The sequence below is a fragment of the Siphateles boraxobius genome, unplaced genomic scaffold (assembly GCF_051911475.1).
Source record: "Siphateles boraxobius isolate OS27281-9 unplaced genomic scaffold, OSU_SipBor_1 5, whole genome shotgun sequence".
NCBI classification, from domain to species: domain Eukaryota; kingdom Metazoa; phylum Chordata; class Actinopteri; order Cypriniformes; family Leuciscidae; genus Siphateles; species Siphateles boraxobius.
The window spans coordinates 15,675,762-15,693,892 of record NW_027509141.1 but is presented as its reverse complement, the minus strand read 5'-3'; the positions used below and the strand labels follow the sequence as shown (position 1 = coordinate 15,693,892).

Sequence of the window (18,131 nt, the reverse complement as noted above, 5' to 3'; positions counted from 1 at the left end):
ACAAACGTAGCCTCGGCCACATCTGTACCAACACATCCAGTCCGAGAGGAGCTGGATGCGTGAGGGAGAACCAGAGTGGACAGTGAGACGTCTCTCGAGACGCAAGATCCACTTGAGCCTGGTCGAACTCCCTCCATATCTGTTCCACCACCTTGGGATGGAACATCTAATCCCCGGGCCTCAGCCCCTGTCTCGACAGGATGTCTGCTCCTAGATGACTTATATAGGTGACCACCGATGTGCTGTCTGTGTGGACCCACACATGGTGGCCCCTCTGGTCTGGTAGGCCCTAAGTCGAGCGTCCTTCCAGGATCACTACCCAGCCCATGAGGGAAGCATTTGTCGTTAGCATCCGACATGAACCAGTGACGACAAGAAGCTCTCAACATGGGGACAGGAACCAAGGTTTCTTCCACATAACCAGGGCACGTAAGCATCGCTGCATTACCATGATCGTGTGAAAGGGGTTGCCCCTCGGGGAAAATCCTTACCCTGAACTGAGCGTCCTTCCAGGATCGCTCCCCCAGCCCGTGAAGGAGGCATCTGTCGTTAGCATCCTGCGACGACAATAAGCTCTCAACACGGGGACCTGGGACAGGAACCAAGGTTTCTTCCACATAACCAGGGCACGTAGGCATCGCCGCGTAACCCTGATCATGCGAAAGGGGTTGCCCCTCGCGGAAAATCCTTCCACTGCGAGGGTCTCATGTACAGCAGGTCAAACGGTATCACGCTGGACACTGCTGCCATCAAACCCAACAGTCTCTTAAACTGTTTCACAGTGAGTGACTGGCCTAGCATTATACTTTCCACAGCTGACAGGATGGACGTTTAGCTTCTTCTTGGCGTTTAGCCGTAACCCAATCAGCCCATCGCCCTGTAACGGCGAACCGGCAGGGAACGACTGAACTGACTGCTCTAGGACCCTCCTCGGAGGGGGCAGGCATCCCAGGGCCACTACATTTCCGGGTGGCACCTGAGATATGTGCTTGATGGAGTAACACACGAGGTGGCAGGGTTAGCATAACGGTCCCCCGTGGGCACCGAAGGTTGCTTCAACACTTCCAGTTTTTGGAAGGCAGTCGTTTCTTGTATGGCTGACTCCTGAACCCTCTCGACGACCGTGTTCACTGCGTCGCCGAAGAGGCCAGATAAAGAGATAGGAAAATCCATAAAAAATATTTTCTCATTTTCTTTAATATTGCTCAAATTGAGCCAGAAATGTCTCTCAGTGGCCACCAGGGCTGCCATAGCCCGGCCGATAGAAATAGCCGTCTCCTTGGCGACCCTGAGAGACAAATCTGTGGCTCGACGCAGTTCGCAAACTGCGTTTGGGCCAACAGCCCCGCCCTCATTAATGTCTCCTAACATTTCAGCCTGGTAAGCCTGCAGCAGCGACATTGTGTGAAGACATGCTGCAGCCTGACCAGCCGCTGAATAACCCTTACCCACCAAAGTTGAAGTTACTCTAACTGGCTTGGTGGGTAATAATGTGGCTTTAAGGGAAGATCCAGATTCAGGGGAGAGATAGCTAGCGAGCGTCTCTTCCACCTTCGGCATTTCCCCATATCCGTGCTCTTTATATTGTGAAATAGAAGAGTAGTGTAATGATTGTGCACTGTACATTCTATATGACACAGGTTTCTTCCACGATCTCGACACCTCTGTGTGGAGATCGGGAAAAAAACGGAAGGCTCAGTCGTTGAGATTGTGAACGAGAGGACAGGAAGCGTTCGTCTAGTTTGCTTTTCGTCCTGCTTATCTGCCGGCCAAACGATATGTAATCTTTCGAACGCTCTCGTTACAACCTCAACGAGCTCTTCAAAAGACTGAGACTGAGGTGGCGAATCCTCAGTATCACGAGCATAAACACTAACAACATCCAGTCCCTCGGAACTGGATAGCTGTAGTGTTTGTGCCTGTATCGGGGTGGAAGAAACCGCAGCGCGTGCTTCTGAACCCTGATACGAGGCATTAGATCTGTCAGGTGAAGTCAGAGATAAAGCAGAGCCCGTCTCTAACCTCGCTGACAGATCCATTTGCGAACGCCAAGACTGAAGTCTTCGCTGTGCATCGGCAGTAGCGGGACCTGAGCCTTGGGAAACGCGAGCCTGGGCGTCCTCGTTAAAAAACGCCAGGCGGGATCGGAGTGTCCGCAAGGTGAGCACAATACAGTGCCCTCGAGCGCTGACCGTGCATGCTCCTCTCCCAAACAAATAACACATAAAGTGTGTGTGTCCCCACCCGTTAAATAACGAGGCAGGGGTGCACACACACTCTAAACTGCTTGCTCGCCATAGTCTATATATATATATATATATATATATATAAATTTAACAAATAACAAGGACAATTTCACATAGAGTGCTTGTGAAGACACAGAAAGCTGTCGCGGCTGGGTTTGAACCGGCTTATATACTTCCTGGTTCATAACGTCACCCGCTTCTGATGTCCCGTCACGCCATTGGACTGATTTTACATGTGCTTCAATACATCAACACACAAAGCGTTCCCTTAGTGTCAATCGACGCAATGCGAGTTCCCTTGTAAAGGAACATACATCACGCTAAATATTATCTGATTTAAGAACACATGACTCTTAAGGCAGTTATTTTTAGTGAATTGAAAACATACAGTATGACTCCTGGACAAATGCCTCTTATCAGTTGCCAGTTTGAATCAGTCTGATGAATCATCAGAGTGGTTACCGAATCAACATCTGACACAAACTAGTAGATTTTTAAAGAACAAAGTCAAGGAGTAAGGGAATTTTTCTTGATTAATAAAATACAAACTCGTTGCGGGCCTAGTAGCGAGACCTGAGGAACGCCACTCTGCTGCCATTCAGAACTAATCTGAGAGCCACTGCGGCATTGTCACTTCCTTTGTCAATGACTAAATGACCAGGCTAGAGAGCAACTACGAGGTGCATTATTGGATAGTAGGGGGGTATTCTCAGCTTTTGTTCTAAGGTTGCTGATTATAGCAGTATTCCAGTCTGGTATCCCTGCCCTCAGCACACTCACAGACACGCATGCATGCACTGAATTTTTGACCATGGGCCAGGTCACCCCACATACATTTTTGGCATTTTCGCTAAAGATGATACCTTTCGTTTTGGCTGAGAACGGTAAACAACACATGCAGCCATATTGGAGGAGGGGCTTAACCAGAGCAATTGAGCCAAAACACAAGTTTTATTGGCAGTGGGTGGGAAAGTGTCAAGTGTGGCTGATGCAGTTTAAACCAGACTGAACCTTGAGAATTACAGATGGGTAGGCCGGGCCCTGCTTTGACTGTATCTTGCAGCGGTATTAAACACGATGGTCTTGCTGTATCCATGGGCCTGCAAAAGATGAGGTGAGTCCGAGGAAGAATAACTTATTTTTAAGAGTAAAAACATTTTGCAAATATATTGTATCATACAGTATATTGTAATATCTGACACATACTAGAGTATGTGTACATTTGATATGGTGATTGTTGACATTTTATGTTATATGAAAATAATTTTCCTCTTCCTTTCACTTTCCCCTCTCTCATTAACCCAACTTCCTCCACAGACTGGACTCATTAGGACTGAGTTGAGATAACTGCATGCTGGGTTTTCCTGTGGAACTCTAATAAGCAAGTAGTACTGCAGCAAACACGAGCCCAGGCGCACACCGAACAGCATGTTCAGGTACACGCCTCCCTGGCAGGTGCTGTGTAACAGCCTGGATCGTAATTTTAAGGTAAGGTTGTACAAATACATGTTTCAAGAAGGTCTTGTATGTTAGGGCTTTAAAAATGATTTTATTCTACAACAATACATTGACAAACTAGCCTCACTTGACCAGCTTTACACAATATTTAAAGTTTTATACATGTATGGAATTTCAGTCATCTGTAAATAAAATGAAATAAATTTGTATGTTACAATACAAGTGTATTTTAGTGTTTTATTATTTTAGTGTATACTTTTATTAAATAGCTAAAATAATGTTCATTGTTGATGTACAAGTCAAGTCAAATACTTGTGCATTGTACTTTATTTTATATAATACATTTTAATGTGGTTTCTTTGCCACATTTTTGGCAAAGAAATATTTACCTAAAAAAAACGAAGTAAATATTGTTCCCTTTCAAGGGAACTCGAGCTGCGTTGAGACGCGGTGGGAACGTTCTGCGTGATTGCGTCGTCAAGCATATATATATATATTAGTGGTGGGCCGTTATCGGCGTTAACGTGCTGCGTTAACGTGAGACTCTTATCGGGCGATAAAAAAAATATCGCCGTTAATCTATTCTCAAAGTTGGGTTGGGATCATAAAATAGCTTTTTCGAATATCGTTATATTTTCGCGCAAATCGCGCAGCAGGGTATTTTCCTTTACATCCTGTTAAATGAGATTATTCAAAGCGCGCTGTATCTTTTTTATGGGCATGAGCGATGCTCAATTTACAAATGAATCACTCTTTTGAGTCGATTCTGTTCAAAGACTTCATCAAACAAGTTGGCAGATCTGTCTAAATGGGTTCGCGAATCAGTCTGAATGATCTGTTCAGTTCCTCACGCACTGAATCGTCTGAAGCGCGTTCAATCACACTCGACACGGAGTCGTAACAGGAAGATTTAAGAACATCAAGAGCTACAGTTTAGTCTAGTGAAAGCAAATCTGCAAATGCATCATATTTTTGCCAGCGATGAAGATATTTATTAGTTGAACATCTTCGTAAGCTGTCTGTGAATGCATGATTCCACAGGACGATACATTCGATTTCATTTCATTCAGGTAATACATTTTACAACCAAACAGATTATTACGCCACGATAGCACTACTAAAAAGTATGACATTATCCGTTGGACATATACATTAATTTATAGGCTACAAAAAAAAAAAAAAAACGCTTCAGAGCGTCGGCGCACTGGCAAAGGTTAACAGATTAAATAAGCTACCATTACAGTTTATGAAGTGAACACCCGCCATCCCGCGGTAATGTGTGTGTATTGCGCAGGGGTATAGTCACACGAATAGTTTACATTGATTGAAACTAATTTGTTTAAAAAGGAGGAGGCTATTGCCGGTAAAGGCAGGTTCACATAAAATCATTATGACATATGACATTATTCTTTGATCTTTCCATCTGGTTTGGCGATGCAAAAACGGACTGTAGCTGCGTCGTTCTTATTGTTTTTCTTCTTCCAATTAGCCTACTATGTTAAAAAAAACGACGAAAACACGTTACTTGTTCAATTAATAAACAGTTTGTTTGATGACAAATCGCTAAAGATGAAATTGGCCTCCCTTTCTGTCATTGTAATTGTGCGTTTTATTTATTTATTTATTTATTTTTAACGATATTCGACTTTTGCTCCTCTATTGTCGAATGGCATTTTTGGCAGAAATTCACATCCCTACGCGAGGCGAACTATTCTCAAAGACTTACTTTTAGTCATTATTTGGGTAGCACACATATTCTGAATGCCTTCGGCATAATTCAAATGAGCCATTTTAATCTAGATTAATCTAGATTAATTCCAAGATTCCAGTGAGATTAATCTAGATTAAAAAAATTAATCTATGCCCACCTTTAATATATATATATATATATATATATATATATATATATATATATACGTTTTTCTGATTAAAAATAAAGAAAAATAAGGTAAATTATGTCTGTTCTTCTAGACGCTCCGCTTTCAAAAAAACTAAGAAATAAACCATTCAGCGGCGTTCCAGAGGTCTCTTTCTCACTAAACTAATGTTCCCGAGACTGGTGGGTGGGAGCAGTCTCGGTCTACTAAGCTCCTCGCAGCACAGAGTGCAAAACGAGCATCACCATTTGGGCTCCTCCACAATCGAGGGGGACCTGGGTGGCGGTAGCAGTCTAGCTAGTTAGTGATATGCAAGATCTGACGACTGTTTTATCTCTAAAATAGCTTGGACAAAGAGGAAGCCCTGACGCCGAGGCTATCAGGCTTCTAAGGGTGGTCCCCTCCGGGGTAGGGATGGTTTTAAGAAATCGTTTCTCCTCGGCGCCCTCTGGGGTGCGACTCTCTGAGGAGGGTCGCAGCGCTGCCAGTTCGGTTTTCCTGCCGGTTCGCCGTTCAGGGCACCAAGGTGTCAGTGTCCCCAAACGATCCTCCGAGGGGGGTCGTAGAGCAGTCAGTTCGGTTTCCCTGCCAGAGATGCCTGTCAGGGTGCCGAGGTGCCTGCTTTTTCCAATGATCCTCCGAGTAGGGTCGTAGGAACTAAGCTATTTAGAGGTAGGCAAGATCTGAGGGTTATCGTCATCTCTAATAAAGCTTAGACAGGAAGTCCTGTCGCAAAAAACGAGGCTATCAGGCTTCTGAGGGCTCCTCCGGGGCAGGGACGGTTTTGAGAAATCGTTTCTCCTCGGCGCCCTCTGGGGTGCGACTCTCTGAGGAGGGTCGCAGCGCTGCCAGTCCGGTTGTTCCCTGCCGGTTCGCCGCTTCAGGGCACCGTAGTGACTGTTCAACCAAATCCAGAGGCCAGTCTTGAGAGACTGGTTCCCCTAGTAGAATTTCTGGCAGCGTGGAAATTACTGTCACACATATTTCTCAGTGGGTCCTGCACACTATAGGAAAGGGTTCAGAATTCGGTTCTTGTCCGCCCAGATTTCTAGGGGTCCTCCCCACTGTGGTGGACCCCGAGCAGGCTTTGGTTATGGAGCAGGAAGTACTGACACTTCTGCAAATGGAGCTGTAGAAGGGGTTCCTCCTCCCGGCAGACAGTCAGGGTTTTACAGCCATTACTTCATTGTTCCGAAGGAGGATGAGGGGTTGCGTCCTACTCTAGACCTGCGTCAATTAGACAGCAGGTTTTAGCATCTTAAGTTCAAAGTATGCTTATGCTAAATATATTTGTGTAACAGACTCAGTCCGAGGACTGGTTTGTCACAATAGACTTAAAGGACGCTTGCTTATCTATCCATCCTCATCACAGGAGGTTCTTGAGGTTTGCTTTCAGGGGCGAAGCATACCAGTATCGGGTTCTTCCGTTCGGCCTAGGTTATCACCCCGCACTTTTACAATATGCGTGGATGCAGCTCTGGCTCCTCTGAGATTCCAGGGCATTCGCGTTTTAAATTATATCGACGATTGGTTGATTTTAGCTCAGTCCGAGCTTTTGGCAGTTCAACATCGAGATGTCGTTCTGTCCCACATAAGGAGGTTGGGGTTGCGGCTCAACACCAAAAAGTGTACTCCTCCCAGCTCAGAGGACCACTTTTCTAGGTGTAATATGGGATTCGACAACATGCAAGCACGTCTGTCTCCTGCACGTATTTCTTCGATTCTCAGCTGTAAACTAGGTCAGTCATTCACTGCAAAACAGTCTCTGAGACTGTTGGGGCTCATGGTACTTGCGTCCAACGTAGTTACTTTTGGCCTTCTGTACATGAGCCCCCTGCTGTATAGAGGTATAATGATGCTAAAAATTCAGCTTTGATCACATGAATACATTATATTACTATATATTCACACAGAAAACATATTTTAAATTGTAATACTATTTCACAATATTACGTTTTTTACTGCATTTTTTATTAAATAAATGCAGCCTTGGTGAGCAGACTTTCAAAAACAAATAAACAAATGTTATGTTTCTAAACTTATTGTATATTTTCTGCCTTATTCTGTGATAATTTTTTTTTACATTGTATAAAATCCATGAGGACTTGCACAAATCCACAGTACATAAATCATTTATAAAATCGTCATAAAATATAATTAAAAAAAATATTATAGATATTAGTGGTTATTGTTGAGCTGTGTATTTTATTTCTTACCTAATTAAAAGCAAGTGATGAGATCAAAAATAAAATCTGTCAATTAGACAAAGGTCAGATAAAAACTGGTATTACACCTGACATTTCTGTCCCCCTCACTTCTGAAATGATGGCTAAGCCCGAGGTTTTAGTTTAAAATGGTGTCATGTAAGTGGACCCTGCCATACTGCTGCAATTAACATTCCCTAGTTTATGGTTCTTATCCACTAGATGTCAGGATTAGTATTTTTCAATTCCCAGAAACTTTTGTGCACAAAGGTTAAAGGACTCTGTAATAGACACTTTTTTTTTACATGATAAGTTAACAAGTTACTGGTGATGACTTTTACTTGGCTATAAACTCTGGAATGTAATATGTGAGTGTCATGCTTTTTTATTTTTCACTTGATTTTAATTGCACTGTTATCATCACTACAGTCCATACAGATACATCGTAGTTAACAAGAATGTTTATGAATTTATTCAGGCCCGTTAAACCTCTCTAATTTTAACCATCAGATGGTTGTGTACAGATGGATCAGTAATAAGCTTTTATATTTTTCTGCCAGGTGCCTAGTCTTCCTCAAAACCCATTCCACAATCTATCAGTATTGCACTCCTTCAGTCTGGGTGTGGGGTGTGTCTGTGCTTGCATATATGATATATTAGCTGAACTTTGTCAAGTCAGTGCAGTAAAGTCAGAAGTGCCTTCTTCATGTGACACTAGGCTCTGATTCCACTTTCTGATGTCAGAGGGTGAGTGTTGGTCCTTTTTTCTTTGGCTAAAACATTTTTTTGAAAGTCTTTTTAGAATAAATATCTAATCTTATTTATACATTTGAAAGGTGTGAGATCATTTGTAAGAGAGACAGGATATATAAGATGCCTAAATCAGAGAATAGAGTGGCATATAATGTAAACATTATATTTAAAAGAGTACATTAAAAGAGTATAACTTTGTAGCTGAACATTCCGTTTTTCTGGAAGACAAAAGTACTTATCTCAATATTATAATCTTTTTTATGGCGGGAATGTTTTTACTTTTAGCCGTTTTATTGTCACTGCTACACTAAAGGTTGATTAGGTTGAATATGGTTATGTATCTTACAATTATTTTTTATAGAGTACTTCTACTGCATCTGTCTGAAAGAAAATAAACGAGCAGCTTGTGCTCGTACTTGTGCTTTTTTGTTGAGTCCATTCAACTGTATTCCACTGAGCATCTATCAAAACATGGCAGTTCTGTTATCAATGGTTGTTAAAATATGGGTCACCATCATGAAATTGCATTTGGATCTGGAAATGAAGCTGTAATCTAGTGGGTACATATTTTTTTTAAAAATGGTTTTATTAGGTAAAGACTCCCGGTAACGTGACTTACATGATTATACGCTGTGATCAACACACTGTAAAGCTACAGTACATTTTCTGCACATTTTGGGACACCCCTCAAACAGTCTGAGCCAATCAGCATAGGCAGAGCAGCGGTTTCCAGGAAATCAGTTTATCAGCAGTTCACAGTTCACAATGTCACACATGGGCACCCACTGGCAGTAAGCAAAACTCCCTTACAACTACGTAAGCCTGTTCAGAGTAGACAGTCTTATCTATTGTTTAAATGCAGTAACTCAGACCAGAAAATGTTTTTCCCGCAATGATAAATTATTTTATATAAAATATTGAATATTACAAATCTCTTCAATAACTTGAGGTGAGTGACAGCTTTTTAAACCTATTTCACCATCTGAAGATGTATTTACATTTTCAAATACTTCTGTCATCAGAAGTTATTAGACCTAAATTAGACTAAATCATCAGAAATTATTATTAAAGTTAAGTTTTTCTCTCTCTCTCTTCCTTATATGTTTATTAAAGACATACAATTTAATTTAATTATTAAATATCACAAAATATATAGCTTTTAAATAACCGATTGACTGCATTTTTATAATTTAATATGTACATTCTTACTACAGAGATACAGACAGATGTCTCAATATAAAGTAGAAGATGGGTTAATGTATACTGTAAAAAAGTCAAACAGAAACATTATTTTTCAGCTGAATAGTAGACTGAGTTGATGAAACTATGAATTTACCATGATTTTACTATAGTAAGGAAATATTTTTTTGTAAATTGAGGAAATGTTCATTCTAGACAATCATGGTAATGCATTGTATAACAGTTATGTCAGTTGTAGTTATAGTTTTTAAAACTATTAAAGTTGACCATGGTAAACATAATTTCCACTAAAATAACGGTTACTGTAAAACTGTGCTAGCTTGGAGTTAGCAAACAAAATAAAGAAATTAAAAATAATACCACAGTTAAAACATGGTGACTCTGCAAGAACTATGGTGTATTTTCAAAAGGGGCAAGTGTATTGAAAGTGAAAGTGTATTATGTCCCTCTGTGTATTATATGTTTAACAGTTTTAAATTATAATGACTTTTTGTGTAATGTTATCAGTGTAAAATGTTTCATAAAAGTTCTAAATGTACATTGTAAATTTTTTTCACTCATTAGACTCAAATTCTTATACCTTGTATGTTACATATTATTATTTAATTTTAATAAAATACAGATTATTACTTAATCACTTTTACTTACACACTACACACAATATGTGTCAAACATCTACTCTCCACACGCTCCAGTGGTAAATCTGTTTTCTTTTTTTCTTTTTTTTTGTTGTTACCCAGAGACAGGCATCAAATGTGACAGTCAACTCATATGATTCATGCACGTACCCCTCAGTAGAGGAGCAGGCTGTGATCCATTACCATCCTTCTCTGAGACCTCTGCTTCCCAGGCCTGCCCCAAACCATCCACCAGTCCCCATGACCAGCAACCCAAAGCGTTGGGTAATAAAGCCCTTCTCCCCTAAGCTAGAGCAGTCAGATTTGCGCTCCATATTGAGCCCTACTGGTCAACCACAGTCGCTAGAGAACACGTGGAGTAGCAGTCAGGACGATGACTCTTTCAGGTTCAGTTTGGAAGGCATAACAGTAACAGGCATGCAGCCCACTCTGAAGGGGTCATCTGGCAGTGGTAAAAGCACTCCAGACATGATGGTCCAGGCTCGACAAGTGTCTGTGTCTGAGGATGGAAGTGACAGTGAGGACAACCCCGACAGCCCTGGAACTGCCAGCAGCACAGGCTCACATGTTGGGTTCTATTCCTTCGTAGATGACCCAGCAAGCCCAGAAGCAGAGATGAATGAAGTCTACATGATTTCTCCAAAAAGACAGGCCAAACTGAATACCTTGAAGGAGAAGAGCACCTTTAAGCTGCAGACGTACACAGATGAAAAGATACCTGGAAGGCTATTCGAAGAAACTAACGGAGATGACCGTTACAGAGTTAAGGATGCCTCCACAGTGAATGAAGTGGAGAAAAATCAAGATCGAATTGAGATAATTCGAAATCAGGCACCCAAGAATAGCCCTGCCCTTAAAGAGCAGTGGAGTGCCTTGGAAAATCTGGACATCAGTAACATGCCACATAGGCTCCTGGATGGGTTTAGTCTACGCTACAAACCAGTGAGTGCAAAGACCGAACAGGTCAGGGTTGAGCCTGGCACCATAGACAATGAGCAAATTGATTTCAATGCAGCACGAAAGCAGTTTTTAATGATGGAAAGATCAAAACAGAACCCCTACCTACAGAGCCCTCAGCAGCTTCCTTACTCCCCTAAGTTGCGAGGACAATCTCTGTCCTCAACAGCCAACATCTTCACTCCTAAAGAAGTAAGCAAAGAGAACAGCCTAGAGGAGACGCAGATCCCACTAGCAACACAACAAGAGGCAGAAGTAAAGACAGTAACTGTGACTGAGGATCCAGAAGATGGTGTTCTGAGTGGTGCCATAGCTTCTGGTCTTGGTGACCGAAGTGGAGGCTATCCCAATAATTGGAGCATTTCGAACGAACCTTACATTTCAGAGATGGGAAGTAGCTTTACAATGCTTAGTGCAGATGAGACTCCCATTCAAAGGGAAATCAGAATTTCCCAACAACGTGAAGAGAGTCTACGACGATCAAGGGGTATCTTGCGCTCAGACAATTCAGAGATGGTGGAGATTAGGACAAAGCCGATTCTGACCCTGTCGTCTTCACAGGTAAAATCTGCAAAAGCCAAAGAAACAAACCGAGTGAGTTTCCTTATTCAGAGAGAGCTTCAACTTGAGAAACAGCGAAATAACCCACAGAGTGTTTCAAGTCACCATATTCGAGAGAACCAAGTACAGGACAAGAAGTCATTTGATTCACAACCCAATGAAATTGTAATCACATCTATGAGGACAGGTTTAAGAGAAAGTCCCTCAAATGATGTAGAGCAAATAGCCGTCTCTGAAAATGACATGTGGATTACAGAGCAACCTGTATTAGTAGATGAAGGTGACATCTCAGATTTAAAGGAGTTTTTTTCACCTTGCTGTCCTCATCGGCATCCTGATGAATCTATGGTTCAAAGAAACACTGACAGCAGCACTTTTGGAAACCAAGCCCAAATGAGTGCATATTCTGAGGAAAACTACCATTCTAAAGAAAGGGTATATAAAGAAAATGGTGTTGACAGCCAAACCAATAACCTCAGAACAAAAAAAGAACCACCCTGGATTGCAGAAAATGACAACAGCATGTTAGGAAAGAACAGATTACACTTTCCAAATATTCCGTCCCCACTGGATTCCACAAAAAATAGTTGGTACACTCCTACAAGTAGATCTCACCTTGAGCACACCAACTGGAGCCCCAAAATGCAGAATGCCCCAGACAGCATCCGCCAGGAAATTGAAGAGGACCTCAGGCGTGAACAAGAGCTCCAAGATCTGAGAGAGTCTTTCTCAGTACTCGCCTCAGTACCCATGACTTCAGTGCCTACTTCCTCTGAACCCAGGTCTCCATTATATAGTAGTGAGGAAACTGTATTCTCACCCCAAACTCCACATGGGGACATAGCAGAAGTGGATTCTGTAATTCCAGAAAAGAAGACTGATTATAGTTACCCTTATTCCTGGAGTCTGGACACTTTCTCTGTCTCTCGATTATCCATGGCAGGTAAAACTGTTCAGTCTCACTGCACTCAATTCATGGCAAACATAACAACTGGGGAGAGGGGGACTGCATATAGGCACTATTGTCTATTGTCTTATTGTTCTGTACAATGTTTGAGGCAAATGCATTTCATAACTTTCTTGTTTATAGCTAACTGATTAACTTAAGTGTTAAATGTTTATGGATGTCAGCAGCACCAAGGAATGAAAAAGAATTGCCAACTTAGTTTCTGAACTTTGGACATGACATGGCATTCTGCTTCATTGAAGAATAATTAATCATTTACTTTATGGATGTAAATGCACATTTCAAATTAAAGACTGTTATTCAGACAATCCAATGCATACATGCTATGTCTTGTTTTCCAAAATAATTTGTGCTGGTGCATGGGCCTCTACATATAAACCATGGATTCATGTCAGGCTGAGGTTACAGTACACTTATCAGTACAGAATCTGCATCCACAATGAAACTGAGACTACATTTCAACAGATATATAGCATGTTCAGATTTATTTGTTTTAAAAATGCTCAGTGGAAAACATGAAACAGTATTCAAACATTTTAACTGTAATCCGGAGAAAAGGAAATGGGAAACCAATGACTTGTTAAATTAGGTGAATGAATTATCATAATCTCTCTTTATCTCTCCAGATAAAAGTCTACAGTTGTCATCACAACGACCAAGTTCCAGACTGCCCTCTATGTCAATTATGACACCCCAGCCATGGGGAAGCCTAAAACCTATGTCCCCAACTGTTTCCCGAGTAACCACCATGAGGCCCTTGAGCACACTTGCCGATGTGTCATCACCTGTCTCCCATAAAGGTCTGACTGAGACACTGCTAAAGGACTTTGAGGATAGACGTGTCAAACTGAAGCTGGAAGAGAGTGCAGTGAGTGAACTCGGCCTGCTGAATTTCTCATTTACCATGTTTCTTTCAGGAAACAGTTTGATATCACAAAGCTCCTAAGTAAATAGCCCTTAAAGGGATAGTTCATCCAAAAATTTAAATTGTCATCATTTAATCACGTTAAAGGGATAGTTCACCCAAAAATGAAAATTAGCCAATGATTTACTCACCCTCAAGTCATCCTAGGTTTATATGACATTCTTCTTTCAGACGAATACAATTAAAACATGTTATATTAAAACATGTCCTGGCTCTTCCAAGCTTCCAAGTAATGGAAGTGAATTGCTGTATAAATTTCCATCAAAGTGCATCCATCCATGATAAAAGTGCTCCAGGCGGCTCTTGGGGGTTAATGAAGGCCTTGTGAAGAGAAGTATGCATTTGTGTAAGAAAACAAAAACAAATTTAAACCTTCATCGACTAAAATAACTAGCTTCTGGCAGACGGCCTACGCAAGTCGACTTACTCCAAAAGAGTCACACTTGACGATGTATGACCTAGGATGTAGGAGAAACGTAAGCTTTGACGCCTCTCGCGGTTCAAACAAACAGGGCAGGGCAACAAACTCAAGCTCCTCCAATATTTCTCTTTAAAAATTGTCATTTTAGACTTCTAATTCGTGACTGGTGTTTTGTTTTGTTTTGCTCTATCCTCTGCACTTCTGTGTTCGTCATTACATTTGTGCGTCAAGGTCAAGGGTCACTCTTTCGAAGTAAATCGATGCGTACGGCAGTGGCGGATGCAGAACGTGACAAATGGGTGGGCCTGGATTAAGTCGAGGTGGGCATGAATCTAGGGTGTCAGCAAAGGATTTCTAGCCCTTGTATTAGCTTTACTACAAGATAGGCTATATTTATTGAGATGAGAAATAAAAACCGCCCTGTACAGCTATGATCAGCTGTTCGGCCGAGCTTTCGAAGTTGTTACGGAAAGGCCGAAGCTGACCGGTTGGTTTTTGTCACATGACCTGCGGTGCGCTTGCGAAATTCTGAAAAGTTGAGATGTTTTCATCTCGCCGCGGCATATAGGCACGCCTGGAAAAACTAGCGCGCTGCAGCCTGTACCACATGCGTTTGGCAAGCCAAAGTATTCATAAACGCCTGGTCAGGCATCTGATTGCACACTGACCTGTCAAAAGCATGCAGGACTTGTGGTTTTTGCATCAAAAAAATAAAAAAGAATGTATGAAACCTTATTGTAAAGTGTTACCAGAATTACAACTGGAAAATTTGCGAGATGTGTCTCGAACGAAGGGAGGGGGCTGTCTGAGGTGCTGAAATAAAAAACAGTGAACGTGAAACCGAGAGTGTTTTTTTTTTCTTGTTACAAAAACACTTCTGAGGCATAAAACACCTGCAGACAGAAACAATCTAATTTAAATAGCAGATCACACGTCGAGGACACGCGCTTTGATGCAAAAACCGCGCATTTTCGTGACCACAAAGCGCACGTTAAGATCGCCGCTTGGTAACACTTTATTTCGAAAGTCCACTTTAGACATTTTACTAACTATAAGTAACTTTGCAGCTACATGTCAACTAACTGTCATTAGAGTATTAGTAGACTGTCTGCCTAATATCTGCTAACATTTTATATTGTTGGTCCCCCAAAAGATATTCTATAAGTAACTTAGCAACTACAAGTCAACTTGTTCTCCTAACCCGAACCCAAACACCTAACAGTAACCTAACAGTCTACTGATTGTCTACTGCAGCCTCCTAATACTCTAATTACAGTTAGTTGACATGTAGTTGAAAAGTTACTTGTAGAATGTCTAAAGTGACTATCGAAATAAATGGCAAACCCATCCGCTTTTATGGCAAATCGCGCACCCCTTAGCTGTCGAAACGCACGCGTTTGACGAGTCAATCAGACGCCTGACTAAGTCTGTCGCGACCGCGTCGCTTCCATTATGAGCGCGTACATTTGAAATAACAAACTTGAGCGCGCAAAAGAAGCGATATGTGAACGGGCCCTTAGTCTTTGTCTTTCCAAGTCATGGTGTTCATGTGAACAATGAGCCTCGTCTCCTCTCAAAGTCTGGACAAAATATGTACAGTGACATGACATAACTGCCAGATTCAAACTGTGCGTTTGCGCGTTGGCTGGCGCTGAGCCAGAGTTGGACGCGCTCAGCGCTTGTCATATATCATATAAAGTGTTCGGCGGGACGTATATGGCCGTAGTTTGCCCTCTGCCCTAGCCTGATCCCCACGTCACCAAAATTGATTACGTTATGGTAGCACAGGCGCGGAGCTGTATGTTTTATAGATAAAATACACCACATACAGTACTAATTGGATGTTTAACTATTGTTGTTTTTATTAATCTGATTGGTTGGGCCACCTGTCAATCTGACATTCCCATGTCCACAGAACCACCCAGGCCCACCCATAAATCCGCGCCTGGTGTACGGCCGTCTGCCGGAAGCTAGTTATCGCTAGTTAACCCTCTAGAGCCGTGTGGAGTACTTTTATCATGGATGGATGCACTTTAATGGACTTTAAAACTTAAATGGCCATACACAGCCATTATAAAGCTTGGAAGAGCCAGGACATTTTTTGTATTTTGTACTCCGATTGTATTAGTCTGAAAGAAGAATGTCATATACACCTAAGATGGCTTGAGGGTGAGTAAATCATGGGGTAATTTTCATTTTTGGGTGAACTATCCCTTTAATGTTATTCCCAAATCCAAGGAAGAAAAAAAAGTAATATATCTTTGAATAATATAATATATTTAGTAAAATGTATATATACACAATAGATACAGTTTTAACAATGTATTTAGAGACGATTAAAATGTTTATCTTTATAATTTGTCTTTCCTCATTGTCTCTTAGTACGCTGGGATCCAACCTGTTGATGCCGTAAACAATGAGGTGAGACAAGGTTTTCTATATCAAGTGCCCTCTGACAAAGATCCAATTTGATCATGTTGTGTAACAGTGGTTTCTCCGCAGGTCGTAGAGGCCACCCGTGTAACAAGGCATAAAAACCAACGAGCCCTGCAGTGGGAGGCGGGCATGTACGCCAACCAGGAGAGCTAATGAATCATCATCGACATAACAGGATGCACACCCGAAATCATCTTCAGACAAGAATAACTTAATGGACTAGTTTTAATACCATATTGCACTTACAGACACACTACTTGTGCCACATCACCATATAAAGTCAATGAACGTGAAACATGGATGGGCATCTCATTCACAGTTTTGCTGGCTGTTTAGAATCAACTGGCATGGTGGAAATAGTGTAGGTGTGGAGAGCTTCTTGCCTGCTTGGGGTGAATTGTATGCATTCGCTTCTGCTGAGAAGCTCTAGCAAATTCAATAATGAAAACTTTCTTTATCTCTTTCTCCGCTCAGTATATTAACAGTAACGTTTAACATCCTTTATTCTTATAAAAATACACATTTATAAAAAAATGAAAATAAAACATCAAACTGTACTGCAGATTAGTCAATGACCTTCATCAGTGCTTAAATGGACAGGTCAGCTTGCTTTTTATATGAGGAATAAAACAAATTAAGAAAAGTATAATCACAGAGCCGGGTCCCTTGTAAAGAGGAGGGCCCAAGAAATCTGGACTTGGACATGACCTCATTAACACACACAAGCCTGTTGATCTAACAAAGTGGTGTCCATTTTGAAATAATGTAATAACCTTGCTTTTTTCAAAAAAGGTACTCTGGAGATTTTTCAGTATTGTAAATGTTCTTTTTTTAAAGAAAAATATTGACTATCTACTTTAAGATTAGAAATAGTTATGTCATCATCACTCAGAGGAGTTGTGTTAACGCTTTGTTATCAAAATTAACTTAATAAATGTATTCTGTGTTGTTAACCTAATAAAACAATAATGATAATACACTATTATTAAAAAGATATAATAAAATGCTTGATTTTAGTAGAGATGTTTCATTTAGTCAAAAATATTTATTACATTTTTGTAGAATATAAGATTTGCTACAAGATTCAAGGGCCTGGAGAGTGATTCCCAACCAGTGGTAATGCAAAAGATTTTAATTTTGAGAGCGCGAAAGAGATAACAAAAATAGAATAAAACTTGTTTTAACACTTTTAAGGAAATCAAACATAATGAAAAGGTAAATAGGGCTTTATTTGCTGAGTCGGTTTTAAAATCACAGTATTATTTTTTTATTGTTTCTTTTTTATAACATTAATAATTACTCATTTTATAAGTATATATGAGCTAAGCTAATTGTTTGGTGTTTATGAAGGTGTACTTCAGCCTTATTCATTTGTTGGGATACATAAGACAAAAAAAAAAAAGTTGGAAAACACTAGTCTATAATTGTGTAAAAAAAAAAAAAAAGATAAAAAACAATAAAATTACACATCTGTGTGTCGAGTGTCTC

The 18,131-nt window shown here is 40.9% G+C and overlaps 1 protein-coding gene across 3 annotated transcripts; it reads left to right on the top strand.

Moving 5' to 3' along the window:
* Positions 1 to 8,462: 8,462 nt before the first annotated feature.
* On the top strand, positions 8,463 to 17,662 carry misp (mitotic spindle positioning). Of its 3 annotated transcripts, none has more exons than XM_077202861.1 (5): positions 8,463 to 8,532; positions 10,479 to 12,837; positions 13,488 to 13,729; positions 16,590 to 16,628; positions 16,710 to 17,662. In XM_077202861.1, the coding sequence occupies exons 2-5, from the start codon at positions 10,617 to 10,619 to the stop codon at positions 16,794 to 16,796; spliced, it is 2,589 nt and encodes an 862-aa protein (XP_077058976.1). In that variant the 5' UTR covers positions 8,463 to 8,532; positions 10,479 to 10,616; the 3' UTR covers positions 16,797 to 17,662. The 3 variants fall into 3 exon arrangements, with proteins under 3 accessions (XP_077058976.1, XP_077058975.1, XP_077058977.1); XM_077202860.1 differs by lacking the exon at positions 8,463 to 8,532 and adding an exon at positions 9,309 to 9,487; XM_077202862.1 differs by lacking the exon at positions 8,463 to 8,532 and adding an exon at positions 9,363 to 9,487 and having other exon boundaries at positions 10,485 to 12,837.
* The last annotated feature ends 469 nt before the right edge of the window (positions 17,663 to 18,131 follow it).